Source organism: Chinchilla lanigera, unplaced genomic scaffold, assembly GCF_000276665.1.
Source record: "Chinchilla lanigera isolate Chin_1 unplaced genomic scaffold, ChiLan1.0 scaffold00159, whole genome shotgun sequence".
Classification (NCBI taxonomy): domain Eukaryota; kingdom Metazoa; phylum Chordata; class Mammalia; order Rodentia; family Chinchillidae; genus Chinchilla; species Chinchilla lanigera.
Window position 1 is genome coordinate 1,186,477 of NW_004955560.1, and position 27,598 is coordinate 1,214,074.

General features: G+C 40.6%; 1 protein-coding gene across 1 annotated transcript in view; it reads right to left on the reverse strand.

Annotated features, from left to right (window-relative positions):
• The window catches only part of Npsr1 (neuropeptide S receptor 1), a 173,461-nt gene that overhangs the window by 116,826 nt on the left and 29,037 nt on the right, over positions 1 to 27,598 (reverse strand). Inside the window, exon 2 of the mRNA XM_005412989.2 lies at positions 27,187 to 27,319. Coding sequence (XP_005413046.1) covers positions 27,187 to 27,319 — 133 coding nt within the window. The remainder of the gene's footprint in view (positions 1 to 27,186; positions 27,320 to 27,598) is intronic.

Genomic DNA, 27,598 nt, shown 5'->3' on the forward strand with positions numbered 1-27,598 from the left:
TTCTTTTCTTTGTTCTGAGTTGAACCTAAGACATTTGCATTCAGCTACATCTTTAGCACCTTTTTTATTTTTCTTTTTATTTTGAGATAGGGTCTCTCTAAGTTGCTAGGTTGCCCAGGTTAGGCTTGAACTTATGACCCTCCTCCGTCATCCTCCCAGAGTGCTGTGATAACAGGCCTGCTTGACCTGCTTGACCTGAAGTCTTGACTTTTCCTGAGAGGAATGAAAAACTCACCTCTGCATATTACATCTTTATCCTTGCTGTGCTCTGAAGAGCTTCAACTCCTGTGGAATCCCCCACTAAAGATTTGTTCTTCATTCCTGACACCTAGAGCTTTTGCTTTTTGCTTTTCAGTTCAATTCACTGATTATTATTATTATTTTAGTATTTTGAGACAAGGTCTCACTATGTATTTCAGCCTAGCCTTGAACTGATTATGTAGCCCAGGCAGGCCTCAAACTCATGGCAATCTTCCTGCTTCAGCCTCTTGAGTGCTGGGATTACAGGTGTGTGCCACCTTGCCCAACTTTCCATTATTGTTTTTTAAATACTTTTTCTAGGTTGCCTAATTTGGAGTGGCATTGGGGATGGGCCACAAAGGAGGAACCCTATAGGTTTCATGGTCTGGAAGCATAACACGAAGTCCTTCTGTCCTGTGTAGAGTACTTTTGGGTACTTCCTTTTCTGCTTTGAAAGACTGTGCTAGCAAGACTGTGAATACACTGACTCATAAAGATGCCAGCTCCCACAGAAAAGTGAGGTGATGGGTTTTGCTTCTGAATGAGCACACTTGCAGTTGTGTCTGTTGTTCACCAGGATCGCTCTGACAATTGAAATTCTACTTGCTGTGGAGCCGTGAATGTGGCTGCTGATCTGGGTGCCAGGCCCCTGTCCAGCCTGTGATCCATTTTAACAGCCACTATAGGTCCCTGTCCTGAAGGCCTTTCATGATCCACCTCTGCAGACAGCAGGCACTCGCCATCAGCTCACACGAATTGCCTCCACAACGCAGAGGTTTGCTTCCTTTTTTCCATTTAGATTTTAATAAAGCTAGCAGATGGAATTCAAATGCTGCAATTAAGCAAGAGAATTAGCACACTAAAATGTAGCCTTTTGACAGATACCCAGTTGAGTGTAAGAATATCAGAGAGAGTAACTGGAGAAAAAATGATTACGGAAGGGCGGGCCTTGGGACAGAAATGAGATGATTACAAGTCCCATTAGGAAATAAGGAAAGGCGTTTTCTCAGAAGTAATTAAGTCTCCTTAAATCCACAAGTGTTATGTTGGCTCTTAAATTGAAACATGTTTGTGTTTCGGCTGTCTGTGCTCCAAGGTTTCCATGGTGATTAGTATCATTATACTCTTTATCACACTCTGATCCTGACCTGGCGTCTCAGGGCGTCTGGATGATCTTAGTCTTCTCCCAGAGCAGTGGTTCTTAACACTGGGTCATTTCTCAGTCACCAGGGAACTATATTTATTATTGAAGTCTTCACACATACACACAAAATAAAGAGAAGATAATGATTTGTTGCATGTTAATATGTGTACACTTTTGCATATATTGTTATACCGTTCTTCTAACTTCAATAATAATAGCATTTGAATTTTCAGAAGATCACTTTGGCTACAGTGGGAAGAAAGGAAATAAAACACTACAACAAAGAAAGTATGAGAAATGGGAAAGCAGAGGAAAAGCTCAGTTCCAACCAGACATCTGTAATCTTACAATTAATAAAACTAATATTATTTAAATGATACACCACGTGTTGCACATTGGCTGCATGCCAAAGGCAAGCAGAATAAATGAAAACAGAACAACTAAGTGAAAAAAGCATATAAACAAGCAGCTATGGCACAAGGCACATTTTGAAAACTGAAATGGCATAGACAAAAAGACAAATTCGGTGAAGGAAAGAGATAGGATCATGCGGTAGACATTTGGGTGATAATTAATGGGGACAACACTGAAGCCTGGAAACCAGGCCTGGGGGATAGGACTTAACAGGCCAGGTCAAGGGAAGGCCCAGGACTTTTGTAAACTTTCTGTGGATTCAAATGTGTGGCCTGTGCTGAGAAGTGCTGTGGTCTGACCTCTTCTCCTCTTCTTCCAGACAGCTGTGAGACAGTGGGAAGGACAGTCCCCAAGAAGCCTGGCCCGGCGTCTCAGATTGCCCAAACCTTGACAGCAGAGGATAAAAGCCAACATTTCTTGACACCTTGTGCTAAGCACTTTGTATATGAACATCATCCCCTGTCATTGTTTTGCAACCCTGGCTGCTTATTAGAAAGATCTGGGGAGTCCATTTCTCTGAAAAAAAAAAAAAAATTAATATCCTAGTTTGGGCCTAAGCCAAGGAACTCAGAATCTTTGGTTAAGCCAGGGTGAGTGTGTGTGTGTGTGTGTGTGTGTGTGTGTGTGTGTGTGTGTGTGTGTTACTGCAGGTGATTCTTATAGGCAGGAAGTTGGGGAATGCTATCCTTGGAGGGTTGCTCCTCATCATGGCAGAACTACAACCTCCACTTAGGGCCTGCTGCCAGCCCCTTCTCCAGCCCCCAATTTCCTTGTAACAGTCCATGGAGGGGCCTGAAGCAGTCCTAAGAAGGTAGCTTGGTGCTCACAGAATCAGAGCAAGAGGAGGTGACAGGTCTCTGAGATTCCTCACTTCTGCTATGCCCAGGTTATTTAACCCATCCTCTGCTTTAGCTTGCATTCTAGGCAGGAGCTCTGTCTTGTGTGCCCAGCACTGATTTTTGGCATACAGCACAAGCTTGGTGATAGCAGATGCTTTCTGAAGCTCAGCTGACTGCATGAATCTATCACCATGTGGGATTTAGCACTTCTCTCCCTTGCCTAGTAGTAGACACCTAACTCCACAATTTATTTCTTTTAACTAAAGAAATACAGGCTGTCAGTCCCTCCGAATATTATACAGCTATGCTGACATCTGTAACTGTAGTTGTCTGCATATATAATGTGTATATGTATTATAATAGGCAGGCATGTATTATAAATACATGGGCTAGTATGCTACCTATACTAGTCATGTCCCTCATTCGCTGTCCTCCTGCACCCTGTCCTTGGTGTTCCCCAGAAACCACCACACTCCATTCCATAGCTTATCTTTACTACACAGATATTCCCTGAGAATCAGACCACTGCCTCAATGTCCCAGTGATTGATTAATTGACTGTCGATCAATTGATTGATTGATACAAAGATACCCAAAAGTCAAAGCTGGACTGCCAGGTTAGAGCTAGTACTTTGCTGGTGCCTGCTGCCGTAGGAGTCACTCTTTCATGGCCCTGGCTTTTGCTGTGCTTTCCACCTGGAACACTGTGGAATCCTTGTCCCTCATGTTCATCCTCTCTACTCTTCTGGGCATGGTTCACATTGTTCCACGGAGCCCTCCCAGATGACTCTGTTTCACTCTGTTCTCTTTTACTTAAAGCTGTTTGTATATTTGGCTATATTAGTAATTTTTGTACTAATTATATTCCAGTGTCCTATCCCTGAACTCCTTCAGTTGTGAAGGAAATTGTAAATTCTTGATATAAAAGTACGTATCACCTTTTTCTAATGGTTTACCAAAGTGCTTAGTAGAGAGGACCTATGTGGAACTTTGGATTAATTTTCCACTCATTCATTTGCTCAACCAATTCTTCTACAAATATAGGTTAAGTAATAACTGTTCCATGGTCTGGATCAGAAAGTAGAGATTCCTGTCTGATATTCTCTGGAGGATAGACAAACAATCAACAGTGAGCTCCATGAATAAGGAAATTATAGATACTAGAATGTGGCAATTTCTGTGATTAAAAAGAGAAAAATGGGACAGGGTAAGGAAGTTGGGAATGGAGGGCCTGGGGTTCCTGTGTGGTATTACCTATGCTGATCAGGAAAAGCACATCAGAAAATGATATGTAAGCAAAGATTTAAAGGACGGGATAGAAAACTAGGCACATCATCTGGTGAATGGGCTCCCTAGATGGAAGCCATGAGGTGGGAATGTTTCTGGCATACTGGGAGAACAGCCAGGTATTCTTGGGATTGAAACAAAGAGAGTGAGAAGGGGTGAAGTAGAGAACATAAAGGGAAAGCAAGATCTTGTAGCCTTGAAGGCTTTTGTGTCCCTTTTGGATTTTATTCTGAGAATACTAGAGACTCATAGGAGGGATGGGGGCATAGGAATGAGTTGACCCATTTCATTTTGAAAAGACCTTTCAGGCTGCTAAATGGAGAATAGACCATGGGTAAGCAAACATTTTCTCTAAAGGGTCAGACGGTAAATATTTAGGCTTTACACAGTCTCTGCCACATCTATTCAACTCTGTCACATAGGCACAAAAGCAACCGTAGACAAGATGAGAATAAATGACCTAGCTGTGTTCCAATAAAAGATTTATTTATAAACACAGACAGCTGACCAGATGTGACTTGTGGGCCATGGTTTTCTATTCTTGGCACAGATTATAAAAGGCAAATACAGAGGTAGGCATACCTGTGGGAGGCTATTGAAGTTATCCAAGCAAGACACGACATAACTCAGACTAGTGGAAGCAATACAGATGATAAGAGGTAGGCAATGAGATACATTTTTGTTGGATAATTTTCTGATGAATGAGATATTTAGTGTGAGAGAAAGGAAAGGGCCTAGAATGGCTTCATGTTTGTCCTCAGCAGCCATACAGCTGTAGTGTATTAGTATCAACAAAGACAGAGAAGCTGAGCATAAGGAAAGGAGTTTTTTAGACATGCTAGATACACGGTTGGGATATAAGCCTGGAGTATCATGAATTGACTTGTCTAAAAGGTAATGCTTTATGAACATATTTTAGAAACAAGTGTTGATTCCTCAAATTTTGAAACAATGCCTAGGTTCTACAAAAACCTTCAGAATTAAGGAGGACACAATGTGGTTAATGTAGAGGACCAAGCTGATCATAGATCACCTGTGATTTCTGTTCACCTAGGTGTGGCTAGACTTTTATTGCCCACAAAATAGTAACCTAAAGAAAATTGGAATAAAAGTTACTAGAATTTATAAAACTTATCTTAATTGTTAAAATGAGGAATGGACAACAGTTCTAGTGCTGTGAGTTTGGGGCGGTATTCCTCTGATCCATGGGTGAACCCATTGAAGAGTACAGTTGCCCCATCACCCAGTCACCTCCCATCATCCCCACTTCTGAACATAAGAGACCATTGGGGAACATTCTAGAATATGTCCAAGCAGGGCACAAAGCAGGTGGAAAATGGTGGTATTTGTGAATGTCCTAAGGGTGTGGTTCACCGCCTACTGTCCTATATAAACACACAGTTTATTTGCTCTGTGAAAGTTGCCCAGAGATGAATGGAATAGGTGGAATCTATAAACTTTATAAATATGGCTTTCCTCAAAGAGTGTTTGAATGTTTCTCATCTTTAAGAATATTCAGGAGGCTTCTAACTCTTGGGAAGAAGGGTACTGTGCTGTCCAATCAGGTCCTGACTGCCCAGCAGACTCAAACCTGAAGCTCAGCAGAAATCTCATTTTTCTTCTTCCCATCTGTGAGCTCTTCATTGCCAGGGATGTGGCCATTTCCCTTGATACCATTTGCAGTGTGCACTGAGATTACTTCCTCAATGTCTCTTTTTCTCTTCTTTCGTTAAGCTTGTTGGCTTAATTTAATGCAAGTACTCATTGTACCTTCTCAGGCCCTGTGACCTGCCGGAAGCAGCATCTCTGGGGTAGAGCCCTGGACTTCAGCCTGAACCTGTGGGGGTCACGGCCAGTCTTATTCTCTGCAATGGTTCAGTTAGGAACATGCAACTCAAAAAAGGCCAGGGCTGTGTATATGCAGGATAGCCACGCAGTGTTGGAGACGGTTCCTGCCTGTGCTTCTAAGAAAGCTTCTAGGGCACAGCTTTCTCTGTGCAAGGGAGTTCTCCAGAAATCATTAGTAAGCATGTACAGGGGCTGAACTGTGTCCCCCTGAGAACCATACATCGAAGTGCTAATCCCAGTAATTCAGAGTCTGACTGTGGCTAGAGACAATGCCTTCATAGAGGTCATGGAGGTAAATGATCCCACATGGGACAAACCTCATAAGAGGAGGAGGGGAAGGCACAGACTGCATGAGGGAGGCCATAGGAGAAGAAGGAACAAGGTAGCCAGCTAGGAGAGAGGGCTGAGGATGAAAGTAACACCACCAACAGCTCAATCTTGGACTTCCAACCTCAGGAACTGTGAGACAATGGAGATCAGTCAGTTGAACCAGTCAATCAGCATATTTGTAACTGACAGTGAACTAACCAAGTGTTTTGGTTACTTTTTCTCCTTGCTGGGACAAAATACCTGATGCCCAAAATTAAGGAAGGAAAGGTTTATTTTGCTTACAGTTTGTGGAGGTTTTAGTCCATACTTGGCAGGTTACAAGGCAAAGTAGCACATGGCAGAGGGCTACAGCTCATGGCGGCAGAACACAGCAAAAGCAACAAACACAAAAAGGGAAGAATGGTGGCAAGCAGCCTCTTCCTCTCCTTTGCATATGCAAACTATCCACCCCAGGGCTGGTGTAGCTCTCACACCCATAATCAATCAAACTCTAAAAGCCTGCCCCATGACCGCATAAGGCTTTGGGGGGACACACAGACACTAACCATAACACATAGTGCCTGAAACCAGGGAGATGTTCCCTCTGCCCTCTCCTGTGGCTGAATCACCAAGACAACCAGCCCAAGCCCCACTTCACTATGGGACTTTCCATGACAGAGGCAAAATTGTCCACTCTACTGCTTTGTTGTTAGAGGTGTGAGTTGTAACCAAATGGACTGTGACACCTTACTGCTGGAAACCATGCAGCATTACAGTATGTGCCTGTGATATTTGTTGAAGCAGACAAAGAAAGAATAAGTGAAGTATGGAAATGTGGTATGTTAACCTTGGAAACTGAGACATCAGAACAAGGAGAGAATGAGAGTCCATCTTCAAACTAGATGACATAGACAACATTCCTTCCACATGAGCCAGAAAACCGGATACTATGTTGACTATTGAGTGGCACAGCTGATTCATAAAGGTGGTTATAATGATGACAGCAAAGCTGTTAGATGATCAGATCTCTGAGGATGCAAAAGTTTCCCTCAATAGTTACGGTTGGAAAGTTCTAATTGGAAGCACAGTGCTGCTAGAACACAATGGCTTCAGCCTCCTGAAGATCATGGAGATCACCCCTTCATTTTAGGGCTGACAAGACAAACACTTAACAAAGGAGGAGCCTTTTCAGGCCACACTGTGTGGTAACATTGGGCCAAAAGCAGGGGACGAAAAGAAACTCAAGTGTTCTAAAGAATAAAAAGCTTCACAGGGAGAAGAATTGTTCCTTTTAGTTGAGTTTTTCCTACAGTAACAGGGTAGTATTTTTTCTTCCTCCTTGAGGGGAGCCAGTTTTCCACACTAAAATGAAATTTTTCTTCAAAGTTAAAGTCAAAAAGGATGATAATGTTGTGCAGTCCTATGAGAACCATCTAATGAACAGGCTGGGCTTTTATTCAGATGTCAGCCAATGAAGCAACTTTCAGCGGAGTGAGTCCTACAGTAGAGAGATTTCTTAGTGATCAGTATGCACAAAAAAGCACAAAAATATCACAAAAATATGCATTGCAAAGAACTTTACTCCTGAAAACATACTTAAGTTTTAATTAATATCTCTTTTACATTCTTTTTACATTTGGGAGCACTTTGATATTGTGAATAAAAGGTGAAAGACAAGGTAAGGAGACATGTAAGTCATGAAAAGGGAAATAATGAAAAGCTGAAAGAAATAAAAAGGTACTAAACAATGTGAAGTAAGAATGTTTTTAAACTTATCACAGGCAAACAACTTTTAAGATACTTTGGAAATAATAAAGAGTAGGGATGACAGTAGTATCATGGCAGAATATAGGGTCACCCTCTTGTGTCTGCCTCACAAACACTAGCTCCACATTCATCCAGAGGCAAAACTGTCTTCCAGGGCACTTTGGGGTTCAGACTGTGGAGCACTGGTGGAACCTGGAGCATAGGAGGGTCATGTGAGAGTGGAGACCCAGGCCCAGGTGAAAGATGGAGACTCAGCTATATCTCCAAGAGCCTAAATACGCTTCCAAATTGTCTGCCCCAGGTCCGGGGATATAGCTCAGTTGCATAAGCACCTGCCTGGCAAGTGCAAGGTCCGGAGTTCAATTCCCAGTACCAAACAAACAAACAACAAACAAATTGTCTGCCCCAAGCCCAGGGGGTGTCAGATGCATTAGCACCTCACAAATAGCCTGATAACAAATAGCCAGTCTCCATAAGAACCATCCTGCAGCTCACTGTAGCGCTGCTCAGTTGCGGTCACTATTGGTGTCACTCACACAAGGTCCTAGAGAGACATGTGCCAGCATGTGCAAACAAGACAGGTGATCCTGAAGGGATCCAGCCCTTCTCTGCCAGAGTCCATGAATAATCTTACTCCTGCAGGGAACTGGCCAGAGACTTGCTTGCCTCAGCCACTGGAAAAGGTTGGGTGGCTTTCTTCACATGGGAGATACTGAAGACTAAAGCCAGGGAACTCTCCTGCCTCTGTGGGGAACTGTTAGGGGGTGCAGCATCACCTTGATTGGTTTTTGGATCTACCTGGGGATTGGTGGAGCACACTTGTGGGCTTATCTTAGTGGGTCATGGAGGTGTGACCTTGGAACCTATATAATCTACTCTCTGGCCCCTTTCTTTCTGGAATTATTCCCCTGCTGTGCTCCCCAGCTGCCATGAACTGAGCATCTTTGCTGTGCCATATCCTTCTGCCAAGATGTTCTTACTCTGGAATAGCCAGCCATGGACTGAATCCCTTCAAACTCTGAGTCACATAACCTCTCCATTAACTTGTGAGTATTGGGTCTTGTGTCCAGCAACAAGAAAGCTGACTGATTTAACTCATCTGTCCAACTGTTGTAGGCTTGCCAGCCACAGGAAATTTGAAAAGGCCCCAAAGCTTAACTCCAGTCCCTCTTGGTTAGCCTGGGAATTTTCTTGGTAGTGCAGGACTCTGGCGAGAGACATAGCCTTCTGTGCCAGCTGGGGGCCTTAGGCCTCTGTCCTGTAGCAAATGTGAAGGGGCTCTTTCTAGGCACCATCCCCTCTCAGCTGCAGTCCTGCAGTCCTATTTGTGCAGAGAGCTCTTAGGAAATGCACTTGGACAGTTTGCTGGTGCCTGGCCCACAGCAGCTCCTACAGAGGCCTCAAGTTTCAGCTCTAGCCGTGACCTGAGAGCAAGCCTGTCCCTACGGGGAATGGTTGGCAGTCTCACCTGTGCCTACCACCAAGTCAGGCTTGCTACCTTGGGTCCCACACAAAATTATGCGTCAGCCCCAGGACTTAGTCTCAGTCTCTGCAGCTCAGTCTAGGGGAAGCTCTGTCCAGCAGGGGGCCTCACAGGTGCACCCATTGGAGTCCCTGTGCAACGCCAGCCAACCTCTCCCTCAGTGGGTCCTCACGTGGACCTGGATCTTGGTCCCGGCCCCTCCTATCTGCAGGCTGAGAGTAGTTCTACTAACCTTGGGACATGGAGGAGCGAATATCAAGTAGCATCCTTGTAGGCTGACACTCTGACCTCTGTCCCATGTGGGTGTTGAAATGTCACTGTAAAGCAGCCCCAGCTTTTCCTAACTATAGTCTGAGAACAGGCCCACTCACCCAGGAATGCAATGGGATACAAGCTTATCTGTGACATAGAGATAGGTCTGAAGTTCTGGGTCTCAACTGTGCATTGGAAAGAATGCTATCTCAGTCCCCTTCTCAGTCGTGATCTGGGCCAGTGCAGCCAGCCAGAGAGCACAACAATGATCCCATGAGAACCTCCCCAGGCGTCTGGAGAAGCCACACTCATTAGTGCAGCTCATAAAAGGCTTATATAGCATTAGAAACCATGACCAATGGAACAGGACACAGAGCCCAGAAATGGACATGAACCATGGCCAACTGATTTTTGTGAATGTGTCAAGGGCACACAGTGGAGATAAAACAGTTTCTTTAATAAATAGTGCTGGGAAAACTGGATATCCCCAAGCAGAAGAATGAAATCGGCTACTACTCTTACATCATATACAAGTATCAACTCAAAATGGATTAAAAAGTTAACATAAGGCCTGAAAATTTAAAACCACTCAAAGAAAACACAGGAAATGTCCGAAGTATTTGTTTAGGCAAAGATTTCTTAGATATGAGCCCTATAGTACGGGCAACAAAAGCAAAATTAAGTTGCTCAAACAAAAATGAGTCTGCATAGCAGACAAAACGATTAATAGAGAGAAGAGGCAACCCAGGGACTGTGAGAAAATATTTACAAACCTTATATTTGTAAGGGGTAAACACAAAACTCAACTCAATAATAAGGAAATAAATAAGCTAATCAGAAATGGTCAAAAGACCAGTGAAGACACTCTCAAAAGAAAACACAAATAGCCAACAGGTATGTTGAAAATCTTTATTACCACAGATTATTAGGGAATGCAAACTTAAACCACAGTGAAATTTTCCTGCCTTATATCTGTAAGAATGGATATTTTCATATAGAGAAAAGGTAAATGTTGCAGTGGCGTGCAAAAAGGGAATCCTTGTGAACTGTTTGTGCAAATGCGAATTAACACAGTTATTATGGAGACCAGTGTGGAGATGCCTTAGATAACTGAAAGTAGAATTAACCTATGACCTAGCAATCCTAAAATTGAATTGAGATCAGTACACCACAGACATACCTGTGCTCCCATGCTCCTTGTAGCACTACTCACACAGCTAAGATCAGGAAGCCACTGAGGTGCTCATAGTTAGATAAATTAAAAAATGTGGTATCCATGCAAGTGGAATACTTTTCTGCCTTAAAAGAGCTGTTTTTGATAACATGGATGGATTTGGAAGATGCCACGCTAAATGAAATAAACCAGGTACAGAAAGACAAATAGTGCATGATCTCATTTATATACAAAATCTTAAAATGTGAACTCACCAAAGAAGAGAGGAGAACACCAATGACCAGAGTTTGCGGGGACAGAGTTAATGGTGAGAAGACAGATGCTGATGAGCATAAAATTTCAGTTAAATAGAAGATATAAGATTTATCCATCTATTGCACAGAATGGTAATTATAACAGATGTATTATATAGTTCAAAATTGCTAGGAATTAGATTTTAAACGTTTTTACCACAAGAAAGATAAGTATGTACTCTAATGGACTGTTCTAATCAGTCCACATTGTAGATGATTTAATAGCTCCACATTGTGAACATGCATCAAAATACTTTTATATGCCATAAATATTGTCTTACATTTCTTGTTGCTGAGGGAAAATACCCTACACCCAGAATTAAAGAAGGAAAGGTCTATTTGGCTTACACTTTGTAGAAGTTTCAGTCCATAGCTGTCTGGTTTCAAGGGAAGGTGGCATGGCAGATGAGCATCACAGAGGAGAACCAGTTCATGACAGGAAGTAGCAAAGCAAGCAAGGGACCTTAGCAGTGCTTTCCTACACCTTTTATATTCTATGTAAGCTACCAGGGATTAGAGCAGTGCCAAAGCAATTAGTGGATGGATTTAATAAGCATGCATCCTTAATTCGACACCTTTAATCCTAGCAGTGCACCATGAATCAATCACCTACTCTAGATGCAGTCACCTCTGAAAAAGCCCCATCTACGACAACATGAGGCTTCTGGGGCACATCTAAACACAAGCCATAACAAATACATACAATTATGATCAATCAATTAAAAAATCTTAAAAATAATAAAAAGCTAAAGTCCACTAGTAGTAGAATTAAGGTCAAATCTATAATTAGAAAAGTTTAAATAATTTTTCCAAAGTATAGAAACAGAATCAACATAGAAACAGAATCAACATATTTCAGTGATAAAAACCTACAATTACTAACAGGTGGCTAGTTAGTGTTCCTATGATAATTAGAACAAACAAAAGGTAATCAGTATTCAAAACACAAATAAAATGGTCTCAGAAATCACCGTAATCTGCAGATGAAAACAGTTTGCTTGATACTAGAAGTTATATATCAGACCAACAAATGGATTTAACCAGGCAACAGAATAATTCCTCAAAGCAAAAGCAAACTAAAGATAGAAATGTGCTAACCAAAAAGGAAGAAAGGCAGGCTGCTTTTACATTTGTCCTTTGTGACACAAAAAACCAAATATCACTGGAGCCACACATATGGAGATTTGAATTTTGGATTCAAGATTCCTGTACCCATCTAGATTTTTATTGTTGTGGAGAAAGAGATTTTTCCTGAAATGTCAGGTGTTTGGCAATCCTATCTATGTAGCATCCCAAAAGTAAAACAGCAAATGAAATGAACACCCAGAAAGCTGCAGAAAACTGAAAACTGAATTGAAATAGAAGAACAAAAACCAAGGAATTAAATTCCCATGATTCTTGGAGCACTTAAACATGGAGATAAATGCTGAAAATTATCACATGCATGATCACAGAGCAGAACACAAATGCCGACTGTACTTTTTAAAAAAATGAGACGTTATCCCAAATGCTTAATCCAAATGAATGCAGCGAAAAGCATATAAATGAAATTGATACTGGTGCCACATAAGCAAAATTCAAAGAGAAGTTGTTAAGTAAAAAAATAAAAATAAAAAGCTTTAGTGTGTGGTGTGTGTGTGTGTGTGAGAGAGAGAGAGACAGAAAGAGAGAAAGAGACAGAGACAGAGGCGGAGACAGACAGACAGACAGAAAGACAGATATTAACTACCTAAATCTATGTTAAAGATATGCTAGTCAGGAACCTATACAAACAAAATGACAAATTATTGAAATTTATAAAACAAATACTGATCAATATATTAGAGGAAGATGAGAGAAAGTGTGAAAGCTTTTAATAACATTTAATGAGCTATTAGATGGGCAAGAAATATAGAAAAAGAGACAATTTGAAGACTATTAGTCACAAGGGAAATTCAAAAAGAATTTTCTTTGTGTTTGCAAAGAATACAACGGGAGGCTGAGCATACATAGAAAGTAGACAGATGTTATATAGTGACAGTGACTGAGTCTTTTTCTGCAGTAATTTGTCAATAAAGAACCTTTGATTGTTCTCATCTGGGTAGGCTTTATTTCCAAAATAATTTACATCTCATTTTTTAGAATACATTGTTTTCCAGACATTAACTGCATGTCACACCTCAAAGGTGCTTTCAATAAATTCAAGAGTCCAAACTTCTTTCAAAAATATCTTTTGACTACAACGCAATAAAGTTATAAAATGCATTATAAAATGGTAAAGAAAACATCACCTGGGAATTCTAAAAAACAACAACAAAAACTATCAAATGGTTCTTCTATGGAAAACGACATGCTTTAGCACTAAGCTATTTAGAAAATAAGAACAATAACACTTCATATAAAAATGTACAAGTTCAGAAAAAATTCAGTATTTTAGTTACTAATAAGAGTTAAAAAATAAAGGCATTGAGCGGTCAGCTGAGAAGGCAAGACAGTGAATGGGATCCTCACAGGAAAGTGGAGAAGGCCTTCCGATGGCCCTGGATACCTCTACACACTGGGCCTCACCTCGCTTGTTGAACCACTCAGCTCTCAGGTAATTTATGGAAAGTTTGTGAAGGCAGAGAATTCCTAGGTTCATTAGTAAATTCCTCTTCATCTAATTTCTTTTCCCAAGATGAGAAGGTTTGGCCCTGCTATGAACAGGAAATTATTTGAATGCATGCCAGAAACTGTTTTCCTCCTTTCCTTTGTTGAGCGCTCAACAGCAGTTACTCTCATTAGCTTCCCTTCTTTATTGGGTTTCAATGAAACAGACAAGTAAGTCTTGACGATGATAAGTGACTAATAAATTTTAATTGGCACTTTAGCTCATAAACTATAAACAGTCATTAAATTCATCCAGAAAATTGTTAGAATAGTTGTGCTAAAAACGGCAGCATGTGCCAAAACAGCAGCTTCAAGATGTGTTTTCATTCCAGTCTCAAGATTAATCCTACATCCCGGATTGCTAGTTGGTTTATTTTGACCTGAGTGACCTAGATGGACATTAGCCAGTTTGGAAACTAGATTGTTTTTCTTTGACTCAAAGAATCCCACCTCTATAGATTTCCCACAAATGAATAATAAGGAATGTTCAGGATGATTTAATTATAAGAATGTTCATGGAAGAATTACTGATGGCCTAAAGTTGGAGGAAAAAAAAAAACCACAAAAAGCCAGCACTCTAGGAATTTTTCTGTATATGAGTCCAACAAACAATAGATCAATGTGTTTTATTAAGGGTGTGCCAAGGTGTCGGGAGGGAACACAGTCACAAGGATGTGAAATATGTATTTGGTCCTTGTCCTGCTTCCTGGCAACTTTTTGTATATTAATTAAGTAATTGATGAGTGACAGCTGCTAGGTAGCTTCAAAATTGGGCTGATCATCAGAAAGAGGAGGGTTTGGACCATTAAAACCATCTGAACCTCTAGGGATCAAAGAGTAGCTGAAGGTTAAATTGATTATCAAAGCCCGATAGTTTAATCAATTATGCTTGTGTAACAAAATTTCCATAAAACTCCAAGAAGGATAGGCTTTGGAGAACTTCTTAGATCACGAGTCCTGGCCCATGGGGAGGGCCTAGCCACCCCCTCTCCTGATCCCTTTCTTCTTGTCCTATATATGTCTTCATCTAAATGTGTATTTGTATCTTTTAAAATATCCCTTGCAACACACCTGGAATCCCAGATCTTTGGGAGGTTGGGGCAGGAGGATGGCAAGTTTAAGGTCAGCCTGGGCAACTTAGTGAGCCTTCCCTCAAAATAAGAACTAAAATAGGCTGAGGATATAGCTTAGGAGTATAGCACTTGCTCTGTATGCATAAGATCCTGGGTTCTATCCGCAGTACTGCACATGTAAAATTCACATATAATAAACCAGTAAACATTTGCTTCCCTGAATTCTTGGGCCACTCTAGTAAGTTAACCAAACACAAGAAGGGGTTGTGGGAAATAACTCTGTAGCTCATTGGTCAGAAGTACAGGTAAAACAAAGCAGAGCTTGGGACTGGCAACTGAAGTGGCAGGTGGCGTCTAGGGGACTGAGCTCTCAACTTGGGGGACCTGCCTTTATCTCCAGATGGAGATATCAGAGCTGAATTAGATTGGAGCAGAACCAGCTGGTGTCCCCAGCTTGCTGGTGGGGAGGAATCCTCACATGTTTTAAAGGAACTGAAGCTTCTGTGTTGATTTTTGTGAAGTGAGAATAGAGGGAACAGTTTGGTTTCCCTGGGGAAGGCCTTCCCAAAGCAGGAGACTGGGGGCTGGGGATTTAACTCAGTGGCACAGAGCCTGCTTGGAAAGTGCGAGGTCGTGAGTACAATTCCCGGTACCGGGGGGAGGGGGGAACCAAAGCAGGGGATGTTGCATGAGACTTTTGTCTAAATGTCTTAGTTCTTGACAGAAGATGAGCTATGGCTAGAGACTGTTGCTTAATCCTCTCTCTTTTTCTCTTCTTCCTTAGGAAAGGAAACTTGGCTTTTTTTTCTTGCCCAATAGGCTCAAGTTAGAATTTTTTTCCCTGCCTTTCATTTAATTGGAGATGAGAAATGAGATTCAAGGAAAAATAATAGGTAAGAGTTCTGGGAATGCCAGTTAAGAGGAGGGAAGAGAGTTGGCATGAGTCCCTCTCTCCTTCGCTCCCTTTTCCTTTCTGCTGAATAGAATTTGGGAATGATGGCAGGATTTCTGGCAGTTGTCTTGAGTGAAGAGCCATCTACACCATAGCTGACTTTGAGGATGACAGTCCTGTAATAGAATGGAAATATAAAGGAGCCTGCATCTGTGATAAGAAAACACAATGTGATCCCCGGATTTCTTAGCTCTAGAATTCTTTACACAAGATAAAACTGTATGAATTTAAGCCATCATTATCTAGATTTTATGTATATGTAATTGAACCTACTTCCAAGTGATTCACCAGCTAAATGAATAAAGAGTAAAATGGAAATATAAATGTTCTTAAAAGAATGGGTTCATAAGTAGGAAGTTGTTTTCAAGATGTGAGTCATGATGGGAAATACTATTTAATGAAGAATGTTAGAGTTTCTTTTCTCCCTCTGAAGAGCCAGTTCTGATGCTCCTGAAAAGAGTTCTGTAGATATCCTGCCCCTCTTGGTGTGTGTGAAGGAAGAAAGACCTTCCCCAGGAGGGTGGACAGCTGGATATATGAAATAGTAAGATTAAGAGGAAGAAGATATACAAATGTATTAATTTCTAATATTAGATGCATTGGGACATCACTGGAAAAAGTGACTACATAACTCAGCCCACAAAGAAGTGGAATTTGAGAGCTTATATACTGTCCTAACAGGAAAAGGGGTCACCCAAGGGAGAGGAAATGATTTTTAGGGAAGATCAGTGAGCCCTTGGAAGACTAGCTGGGAGGTATGATTGCTTGTGACAGGTACCTGGGTACCATGGTGGCTTCCAGTGGCCTTTCATGATCAAAGTCAGTCTCCTCCAGCTAATGAAACTCCCAGGTGGAGGATTTATGCCAGTTGAGTTCTTTTCGAAGTATCTGTTGTTAGGCAGATAAGGATAGTTCAAAGAAAGCCTCTCTAGCATTTCCTGATTTTTTTCAAGTACATTCAGCTCAAAATAATCGACAGAGCACAGCTGGATACTTTGGAGTGGCATATCCTAAACGCCTTCAAGAATATATTCTAGCAGAAAGTGTGGCCACCCTGCAAAGCTACACTTGAGAGGCAATGACACACCTTGGCAAAGGTCAGTGTCCTGAATGAAGAGCAAAATAAGCGCAGAGGGTTGCAAGGAAATTCAGACCTTAGGGAGAAATCACACTATTTTTCACATTAACTTAATTATTGCACAATCAAGAAAGCAACCACAGTGGCAGTATTTACAACGAGTATTTCCTGAACACCGGTGAGCCTCTCACTCCATTAGGTATTTTAGTCCCCACCACAGCCTTGGCAGACAGCCCTGCCTCAGGGATTGGGAAGTCAGCACTCAGAGAGACTGCTGCTCTGCCAAGGTCATAGACATGATGGGAAGTGGGATCACTGTACTACAAGCAAGCACAAATAACCTACACGGCTGCAAAGTGGAAGGTTCCTCCAAGGAGACAAATGTGTAGTTCTGTGTATCACAGCAGGAGCTCCTGCTCCTACAGTGGGTTAGTACAGTAGCTTATAGAGGAAGAAGATAGCATCCCCAATTAAAATGTTGATTAAAATAGAAAACTAAGAATGGCACTACCACTGAACTGTTCCAACTTTTGAAACCTTTCATTTGCTTTTCTGTAAACTCCAAGGCTTCTAGTAGGTGATTTCCAAATGAGAGAAACTTGCCCTCAGTGACACTGGCCTCCCAATCCCTCTGCCTTAGGGAATGCAGTGCATGGTGGGCCAGGGATTCGAACTCAGGCAGGCTTCTTTCTAAACCCGATCCTTTAGTCACCAGAGGGTCCCTACCTAGGGACAGGTAATCTGTGGGTTCATGGGAAATGCAAACTTGATAAGATTGAGGAAAAATGGAAACTTGGAGATGACACATTTAATAAACAAGTAGTGTTTGCCACCTTTTGCTGTTTCCATGGTGACCTTTCTTTTTCTAAGCGCTCTCAGAAACTTCTTCACATTGGGAAGTAATGGCAAACAAAAATGTAGCATGAGGAGCATATGATGAGATGTGTAGAATGTATTCAGAGAAGTAGGTCTCCAGGGATGGACATTTCAGCAACTTGGAACAGGTTTGGGAGGCTCTGGAGGTGAGGCTGGGACCTCTTGGTGTCCTGCCCTACATGGGTAGATACCCACTAGTAAGGCAATCCTGGTGCACTGACCAGGCAGGACCTCCAGCCACTGCTCAGCTGCAGATACTGCTTCTTGAATCATAGCCCGCCCAAATGTTCTTTGCAGGGTATTATCTAGTTCTTTTAGGCTCCTGCCCCTAGTTACTCTTATGTCCTAGCTTGCTCACTCCTACTTATTTATTAAATACATTGGCACTAGATTCTCAATTCTTCAACATCTAACCAGGTTCCATTATCTTGCAGTGGTTCTTTGCACCAATGGATTATGCACCCTACACCTGTGTTCCCTGGGGAGCTGCATCCTGCAATGACCAAAAGCTCAGGACTTGAAGGGAGATTGCCTGAGTTTGAATTGCTGGTCTCACATCCACTGCATGACATAGGGCCAGGTCTTAATTCCCTTAACTATGAAAAGAGGATTATGGTCATGCTAGGGTGTGGATCATTGTGAAGTTTAAATAAGATGATCTACATACAGCATTTAGTACAGAGCCTGGTCTATAGTAAGCACTTCATGACATTTAACTTCCATTACTGTGGCCCTGTTTGCCAGTGGCCTTTCCGGTCACCTACATTAGCTACCCAGTAGAATGGCCATCCTGAGCTACACCATCTCTGCAATATGCACTTGAGAGTACCTTCTTCCTGAACATGTCCTTCCTTCCTTCTAGGCCTGTGTTCAGGTGCTCTCAGTAAACCCATCCTGACTTTGCGTAGACCTCTCATTCCATGACCTTCCATTGCTTTCCTTTCATGGTTAAATCTGCATCTCTGTGGTGCAACACTTTTGTCCTCCAGTGATAACACAGAAAAGTTTCTGGTCTTTTTGTCTGGCAAAACATGGCCACAGGTTGTTTTTTATTTCATGCACCTTGGGTAGCTTTGCAACAACCACTGTAGGAGGTGACCATGAAGTTGGCAGCAGAGAGTTGTGCCCAGCGGCAGCATATGAAGCTGCTGCTATCATCACCCTCAGCCCTTGCTGTTACCGCATGTCCTCCAGGACTTCTGTGCCCTGCAAGGGGTGTTGCACTCAGTCTGGATCCTTTCAGTCCTATGATGCACCTTGTTCTTCCCATTCATTATGGATTAAATGATCAGTGTCCTGATTCCAAATTCATATGTTGCATCCCTGACTCACAATGTGACTCTATTTGAAGATAACATCTTTACAGAAATCATTAACGTTAAAGGGGACATCAGGATAGGGCCTTATCTTTGTAAGACACCAGAGAGCCCACTGTCTGTGTCTGTGCTGGATTTGAGGGCAGGTCATCTGAGAACAGAAGAAAGAGTTACCTGGTAGCCAGGAAGACAGTCCTTATCAGAATTTGACACTGATGTGGGACTTCCATCCCCTAAGGTCTGTAAACTCAATTTTTCTGTTTAAGCCATGCAGTCTGTGGTATTTTGTTATGGCAGACTATAATATCTCCTTCTAGATACCCAAAGGAAATCACTCACAAGATTACAGATATGTTTATGGAATGGATTAGCTCTTCAGGGATGTAGGAATAACATCAGCATCTTCATGAGAGGACAGTTCATTCTGCTGAGTTTAACACAGCCTCAGTTTCACTACCATCTTCATAGGGCCTTTCCAGGTTACTGTGTTTCTTCATCTACAGAGACTTGGAACAGGATCTTCTGACAGCAGATTTCTGGTACCAAGCAGATGGGCACATGTGCTGATTTGGATGGTTCTTTTTGGTTATATGTTATCTATGATCATGAAGACCTCACAATGTATACAGTGGGACTAGGAAAGTTGCCTTTATATTTTCATCCCCACCATTATGGTCCCTGAGGCAGTTGTCAAAAATAAGTCACTACAAGAAAACTGGAGAAGAAAGTCCTAACATAACAACTTCAATGCAGAGAATAGTTTGAAAAAAATTTTCAAACATATAGAAATGTTAAGCTCCTCATTTCCTTGCCTTTATACTCCCAAAAAACAACCCAAAAAGATGAATGTTTCACCTCCAAGAGTGAAGGCCATGTTTACCCTTTAGCAACGACCTCAAATTTTATGATGGCACAAACTTTTCAAATACTTCTTTCTTAATTTTATAGTGCCTGTAAACAAGCAAGCCAAGGGACAAATCAACCAAGGGCCAAATCAGTGCCTGTAAACAAGCAAGCCAAGTGCCAAATCTGCCCTGTATGTGTGGTTGGCTTGACAAAAATTAAGTCTGAAACCATGGGTGGGAGATTCCTTTCTTAGTCACCTTGATTAGGATGACTGTCCCTTCCCTCTTCCACACCTTTATAACAATGCTGGAGCCCTAAAGGCACTGAGACCATCACCCTGTTCTCTTTTGTTGTGCTGCATTTTGTAAATGAACTAAATGGGGAAAGTGCACAGAAGCAGAAGTGCGTAGTCTCATGGATTATATCTCACCATGCACCCATGCAACCGTGAACGAGATCACTAAAAAGCCTTACTGGTGTGGGAAACCCTCTCTTCTCCACTTGAGTTCCCCCAAAGCAAAATCCTAAGACACAGCAGGGCCACAAGTGAGCCAGCAAGCACTGTGAGCCCTTAAATTCTTGATAAAGTGTACAGCTATATTCATTTTATTTGTTTGCTTTCTTATTTTATTACCTTAATTTGTTTTGTGCTGCTATGACAGAATACCTGAGACTGGATAATTTATCAAGAATATAAATTTACTTTTTTGTGTTCTTCATATATTCCAGGTATTAGTATTTTGTCTGAGGAACAGCTGGCAAAATTTTTGCCCATTCTGCAGGTGTTCTTTTCACTCTATTGTTTCCTTTGCTATGCAGAACTTTTTAATTAGATGTGATCCCATTTGTTGATTCTTGATGTTGCTTACTGTGCAACTGGGTTTCTGTTCAGAAAGTCCTTGCTTATACATATGACTTCCAGAGTTTTACCTATTTTATTTTCCAGCAGATTACATGTACCAATAGAAAAATAAAATAGCATCTTGTGAAAAGAATAAAAATGTATTCCCTCACAGTTTTAGAGGAAGGGAAGTCCAAGATCAGGGTGCTGGCATTTGGCAAGGTTCTGCTGCATTGTAACATGTGGCAGGAAATCACAAAGCAGAGGGAGAGGGAGGGAGAGAGGGAGAGAGAAAGGGAGAGGAGTTGAGCTCTTCTTTTGTATGAAACCCACTCTCCAATAACAGCATTAATTTACTGTAAGGGCAAAGCCCTCCTGCTCTAATTACCTCTGAAAGCCCCGCCTATTGGCACAGCTGCACTGAGGGCTAAGTTCCCAACAGGGGAACTTAGGGGGATGCATTCAAGCCGCAGCCTCCCGCTGTCTTTGAGATTGATCTCCTTATATGAAAAATATATCCACATCACCCAAATAAATCTCTGAATCTTAACTTGTTCCAGCATATGTCTAGAGTCTTGTCTAAATCAGATAAGGATGAGACTGAAGGCAAAGATTATCCTGAGGCAAGCTCCCCTCTAGCCATGCACCCACGAGATCACAAGCTGCCGTTGCTTCCAAAATAGTATAGTGCAGGAGTTACAGGATGGACATTCCTACACCAAGAGGAAGAAATAGGCAAGAAAAAAGGAATACCATGCTCTGAGTAAATCCCAAACCTAACAAGAAGAATCAATGACATCATAGACTCCAGGATAATCTTTCACTCTATGTACTGCCCCTGGACACACTCAGGGTTCTGAGCCCCAAGTCCAGGCAGTCCTGTTCTTTTGAGGGCTGCCCAAAGCTGGTGATGCACCCTGGAAGCTCTACAGCTCTGGAATCTTGAGGTGGCCTCACTTCTCAAACTCCATTGCTTTCCTACTGGGATCTCTGTGGCATTTCTGATCTAAGACATTATTATTATTATTTATCATTTTGCTTTACTTTTTGTTATAGTTTGGATCTTGAATGTCCTCCAAATGCTCTTGTGTTGAAGGCTTGGCCTCCAGCCTATGGTGGTAATGGGAGGAGCAGAACTTCAGGAGGAGAGTCCTGGAAGGAGAAAGTGAGGTCACTGGGCTGTGTCCACCAAAGGAATATTGGGACCCTGCCCCTTCCTGTTTTTCTGTGCTTCCTGGCTGCTATGAGCTAAGCCTTTTCCTCTGCCACATGCTTCTGCATGATGGGCTGCTTCACCACAGGCTGAACCCCAATAGGGCCCAGTGACTATTGGCTGAACCCTCTGAAATTATGAGACAGAATAATTCTTTTTTCATTATAAGCTGGTTATCTCAGGTGTCTTATCACAACCATGGAAAACTAACTGACACACTGATCATTTTACTTTCTTTTCAATTTGAGTGTTGCTGTGTATGATATTTAAGATGTGCCTCTTTTTTAGACAGATTCAAACAGGTAGTTTTTAAATGTACTGCTATAATCTTATTATTTTAATTGGAGCACTTAGTCCCTATGCAATGCAATTACTGATAAATTTGGTGTTGAATGTTATAGCCTAATGTTATAGCCTTTGCTAATACTTCTAATATTAGAAGTATTCTATTCTATTTTTTTCTATTCTTTCTTAACTTCCTTTACATTGATATATAATGCATATGTGGTGTAAAAGAATTCATGTATTTTTACATATTTAAAGCGTTCTATTTTCTATCTCTTTTGGCTTGCAACTTATTTTTCATAATGTGTATGGATTACGCTGAAAATTTTTATATTTTTTCTGGACATTAAAATCTAACATAATTTAGTAATTTGGCTACATCCAGACAATCCAAGAACTTTAAAGTTTTTAACTCCCTAAGTCTTTTTACATTGCTCATTATATTTGCTTTAAACTTTGTTATGAAAAGTTTGAACACATGTGGAATTAGGATAATAGAAATAACCTAAAGAATCCAGCATACTCACCACGAAGCTCCAAGAGTTTTCAATTTTGCTACCTTTGCCTTCCTACTCATCACTGCCCTCAAATTACTTTGAAGTAAATTCAAGATATGTTATCATTTTACCTGTAAACATTTTAGCATATAACATAAGAACACTGTTAAACATAAGCTATATCTTGCATCATTATAGCTAATACTCCTGATACAGATTCAAATTTATGGGGGGTTTCTGTAATCACATCATGCACATGTGTCTTACATGTCTTTATATTTATTTGACTGTTTTAATACTGTGCATTTTATGGTGCTTTATGAATTCATGTTTGAAGACTTCAGGAGTTTGGGGAAATTGTTGGCCATTGTATTTTAAACTCGGTTTCTATTTACTCTGACATCATTGAGATTTTCTTCCAGTGTACTCATACACTTCTGATTTTCTGTCTGTGCTTTCCATGCTTTCTTCTTCCATGCTTCAGTCTGATTACTTTCTCCTGGCCTCTTCTTCAGTTTAATAATTTATTCTTCAGCTATATTCAATTTGCTACTAAATTCAACTATTGTATTCTTAGCTTTATTTACTTTAAAAACTCCAGTGTCATTGATGAAATACTGAAAGTTATAGAAGGAAAGAATTAGGATATTTAGGAATTATATTTTTTAAAATAACTAAAACTGGGAGTAGGTTTTCTTAAAATTTCTTAAATGGATTAGTGTTAATTAAAAATTGTATGTCTGATAACCTTAATTGGCGTATTTCTTGTGAAACTGGTTTCCTTGTCTATTTTTCTCCATCTTTTGGGCCAGTTCTTTGATTTTTGCATATCTGGTTATTTATATGAATTGAAGAACATTGTACACTAAGTGTGTAGTTCATTTGATGCTATTAACAGTGTTATCATCCTCTAAAGAAGGTTTATTTTGCCCTGAAATGTAGCTTAACTACAGGCAGCAGTAAATCATGTGATTCTATTTAGGGTTTGATTAGTCTTTGAGAGAGCTGACCTATTTCTAGTTCACTCTGGGAACTTTTCTTTTTGTTTCTTAGTATTAGGGATTGAATCCATGTTCTGATTTATGCTAGGCAAGCACTGGCCACTGAACTGTACTCCTGGCCCTATTTAAATTGTCTTCCTCTTAAGGTGACTCCTCTGCAGTCTCATCATAATGTTCAGGTCTTTCCTGAAGCTTCTATGCTTGAGAAAGCAAACTCAGCTTTTCAACCTCCCAAGTCAACCAGTGTTTTGAAAGAATAACAGTGTCGGGGCTGGGGATTTAGCTCAGCGGCAAAGCGCCTGCCTGGCAAGCGCAAGGTCGTGAATTCTGTTCCCAGTACCAGAGAAAAACCAAAAAACAACAACAACAACAACAAAAAAAGAATAACAGTGTCAGGGTCCTTCAAATCTTAGCTATGTTAGTAGCTATATGATGATACTTTCCAACAAATTTTAAATTTTGTCCCGATGTTCTAGCTTTTATAGGTCACTCATTAGTCATAAACAAACCAGTTCCAAATGTTTAGAAACATATCACATAGTATGTTACTGAGCTGTCTGTCTATAATTTACAGTTTCATGTAAATCGGATCAATTTATTTTTGGTTATGCACATTTTCCTGTTTATCACTGTAACTGGTTTCAGTGTTCTTTTTTAGGGCACAACTTCTTTTGTTTAAAAAAGATGGATATTTGTTCTTTTGAAGATAAAACGTCTCAAATATGGTTTTGAGGAGGAAAAACAAAACACACACACACACACAACCTAGAAAACCATGAAACTCTTTAGCATAAGATAAAAGACATTTAGAAGTTGGAGTAGCAGAAGGTCTAGAAAGCTTGGAGAAACTTTGGGGAGAACATGGCATAAGGTAGAAGGCTCAAACCAAATTTCTCTATATCTTGAAGAACATGATGCCTCCGCTGAGGTCTGACTAACTTATATATAATTATTCTCACTTCTCTTCCCAAGGGATCTGAAATCATAATGAAATGTGTATGGAGGACATTTAATGTCTTATATAAGAATTTAAATGTTAGACCCTTAAAACTCCATCTTAGACTTCCAATGGTGCTTTCCTCTTTGAGAATTATTTTCCCTCTGAAGTACTTCTGAACCTTTGAATTTCTCAAAAATTATCAAGACATGAACATTCACAAGAAATCAAGTCCTTGTTTGATAGACTGTGAGTTGTTTATAGCAGCCCAATTTGTCACAGCTTAATCTTGGAAATAACCCAAATGTCAATCAACTGAGGAATGGATAAAAAAGATGTATATTTTAAACAGTGGAGTATTACTCAGCTATAAAAAGATAAACTCGAGGCTTTTATAGGTAAATGGATGCAACTAGAGACTATACTCATAAGTGAAATAAATCAGACACACATGTGTAAATACTGTATTGTATCCCTAGTGTAAAAACCTGAAAGAGTAAATAAAACCTGAAAAGTACAATAAAGATAGTGAAAGGGAAAGGAATTGTGCAAAGGAAAGAAACAACTGAGATGAGGGAAAGGAGAAAAGAAAGAAAGAAGGAAGGGAAAAATATATATGGATATACAAGGATAGCTGAGATAATTGCACTGCTTTTGTCTATTGGTTTATTGAAAGGAACAGTTAATGTTTAAATCTTTTGACCAATTTTGCATGCTTATATCTGGTAATCTGAACAACTAATTTGAAGACAACAATGTGCAATATAACAACCGTTGTTGAATTCCTACCATCTCGATTAGTTAAACTCTGTATCATTTCTAATGTTTCCTTAAATTATTTTTTATTCTCTTTAAATGTTTGACCAATCTTGCATTATTACATCTGGTAATCTGAACAACTTCTTTGAAGATAACAGTATGTAATATAACAACCATTTTTAATTTCCTATTATTTTATTTTGAAATTCTATATCTTTTTTGTTTTGTTTTTATCTTTGTTGTTTTGCTTTTTTTCTCTCTAAAATAAAAAAGAATAGACTGTAGTATGCAACTTTTTTCTTTGATAATAGATGCTGAAATTTCAATTAGTTATTTATTATTTGTGGCAAAAGTTTAAATTCTAGTTTGATACTGCCACCTCTAAATTCTTATAGTTGAAAGGTATACACAGTTGCATAGAATGTTATAATATAATAATTAAAAGAAAGAAAAGAAAAGGATCCTGTGACAACCCCAGGCAGGGGTTTGCCCTATGGTATTTGCCACATCATGCTAACTAAGTACCCCTCCTGCTGTTGTAAGAATGAAAAATGGAGCTCCTGTCTGTAAGAAAGATGGAAAGAGCTGTTCCCCACTGCATGTCTCACCTTGGTGCCTCAGGCTCCTCTTATTTTCTTTATTTCAAAGGTGCCTTTGTTTTTCACAGCTCAGAAAGCCCCACTCAAGTAAATGGGCTTGCTAGATTTTGTTAGAAAGAGGGATTTCAGGTTTTCACCAATGGATAACTAAATTCCCTTATAAATCAATGTCATGTTTTCAGACTGCAGCTGATGATTAAATTCCCAAGAACTCCAGTGTTATTGCTGCAGCAGAGATGATGGCCCAGGCTGAAATGTACCCAAAAGCTCCTTGGAGAGTTGTCCACTGTCACCCTTGTTAACACTTACGGTTATCCTGTTTGGGGGCCTTTTCCACAGAGTCCGATCAAAATTAAACCAAGATGGCAGTCACTTGCTCCCAGACTCTGGTACCCCAGCCCCCTGTGTGTGCCCTGTGCACACTCTCTGCCCTGGCCTGTGAAACGGCACTCTTTCCTGGGTGTGCTCTTTTCCCTTCTGAGCACTAGCTCTATCAATCTGGCCTCTTCCTGTGGGGCTTTTCCTTGGCCATGCTTCACTTGCCCCTTCCTCTTCCTGGTGTGCTGTGTGCACCCCTCTACTGCATTGCTCTCCCCAAACTCCCGGGTAGCATCCAGATCTTGGGTGTGAACTCATTTCCTCCAGCAGTGCTGCTGCACCTGTTTTGGACCCCAAAAGCAATATTCACAGGGTGTAATCTGCTGGAGACTTCACATTTTATTACTGAATTTAGGCCATTTTGGTTCATTTTCTAGGATACATTTCTTAGGCTACTAACACGGGGTGATACGGTAATGCCACCTGACTGAAGTAGGGAGGAGAGAGGCTGCTGTGTACAGGGAGAGTGAGACCCTACAGAAACCTTTGGCTACACTGATAATGGCATTTCCAAGTCTGTAGTATAGTGAGTTGTTTATAATGGGAACTTATGGACATCTAAATGTGTTCAATTTGCTGGTGGAAGGATTGAAATATAGGTTTCATATCCTTTCAGAAATTACTCCTAAATTTGCTGATGCCTTTGGAATATTCCATTGGTAGAATAATTGAAAGCACAATGTGCAATATATGAGCAATTGTTAATCTCCCATTATAGTTTTTGAAATTCTGTATCATTGCTTTAATTGTTGTTTTCTTTTTTTTTTTTTTCTTTTTTTTTTTTAAAGAACAACTGAAAGCAACAGCCAAAGGGTTTTGCACTTAACTTTCTCCTTTCCCGTCTGCACAATTACTTACCTGTGATGGCAAGCTGGGTCACAAAAAAGGTCATCCTGGACTTCTTTTTCCTCTTCCATGTGGAGAACAGCACGACGGAGTTTCCAACCATGGTGAAAACAAAGAGCACCCACAGGGTTATCAACTGCTCTGTCTGTAAGACACAGAGCAACAAAAAACTATTGTACAGGCCAGGACTAGGGTATTCTACAGAATGCAGAGCTCAGGCATCAGTGGTGGGATGTGTTTCTCCTGGTCCCTTATCCTGACTCTCAAGCAAGACAACAATGATGAAATGGTTCTCGCTGATATCAGCAGCAGGGAAAATTGATGCACCCTTTTAAAAAATCTGTTGAGATAGCAGCACAATTTGTAATTGCTAAATTGTGAAAGCAATCCAAATGTCCATCCACGGAGGACTGGATAAGAAAAT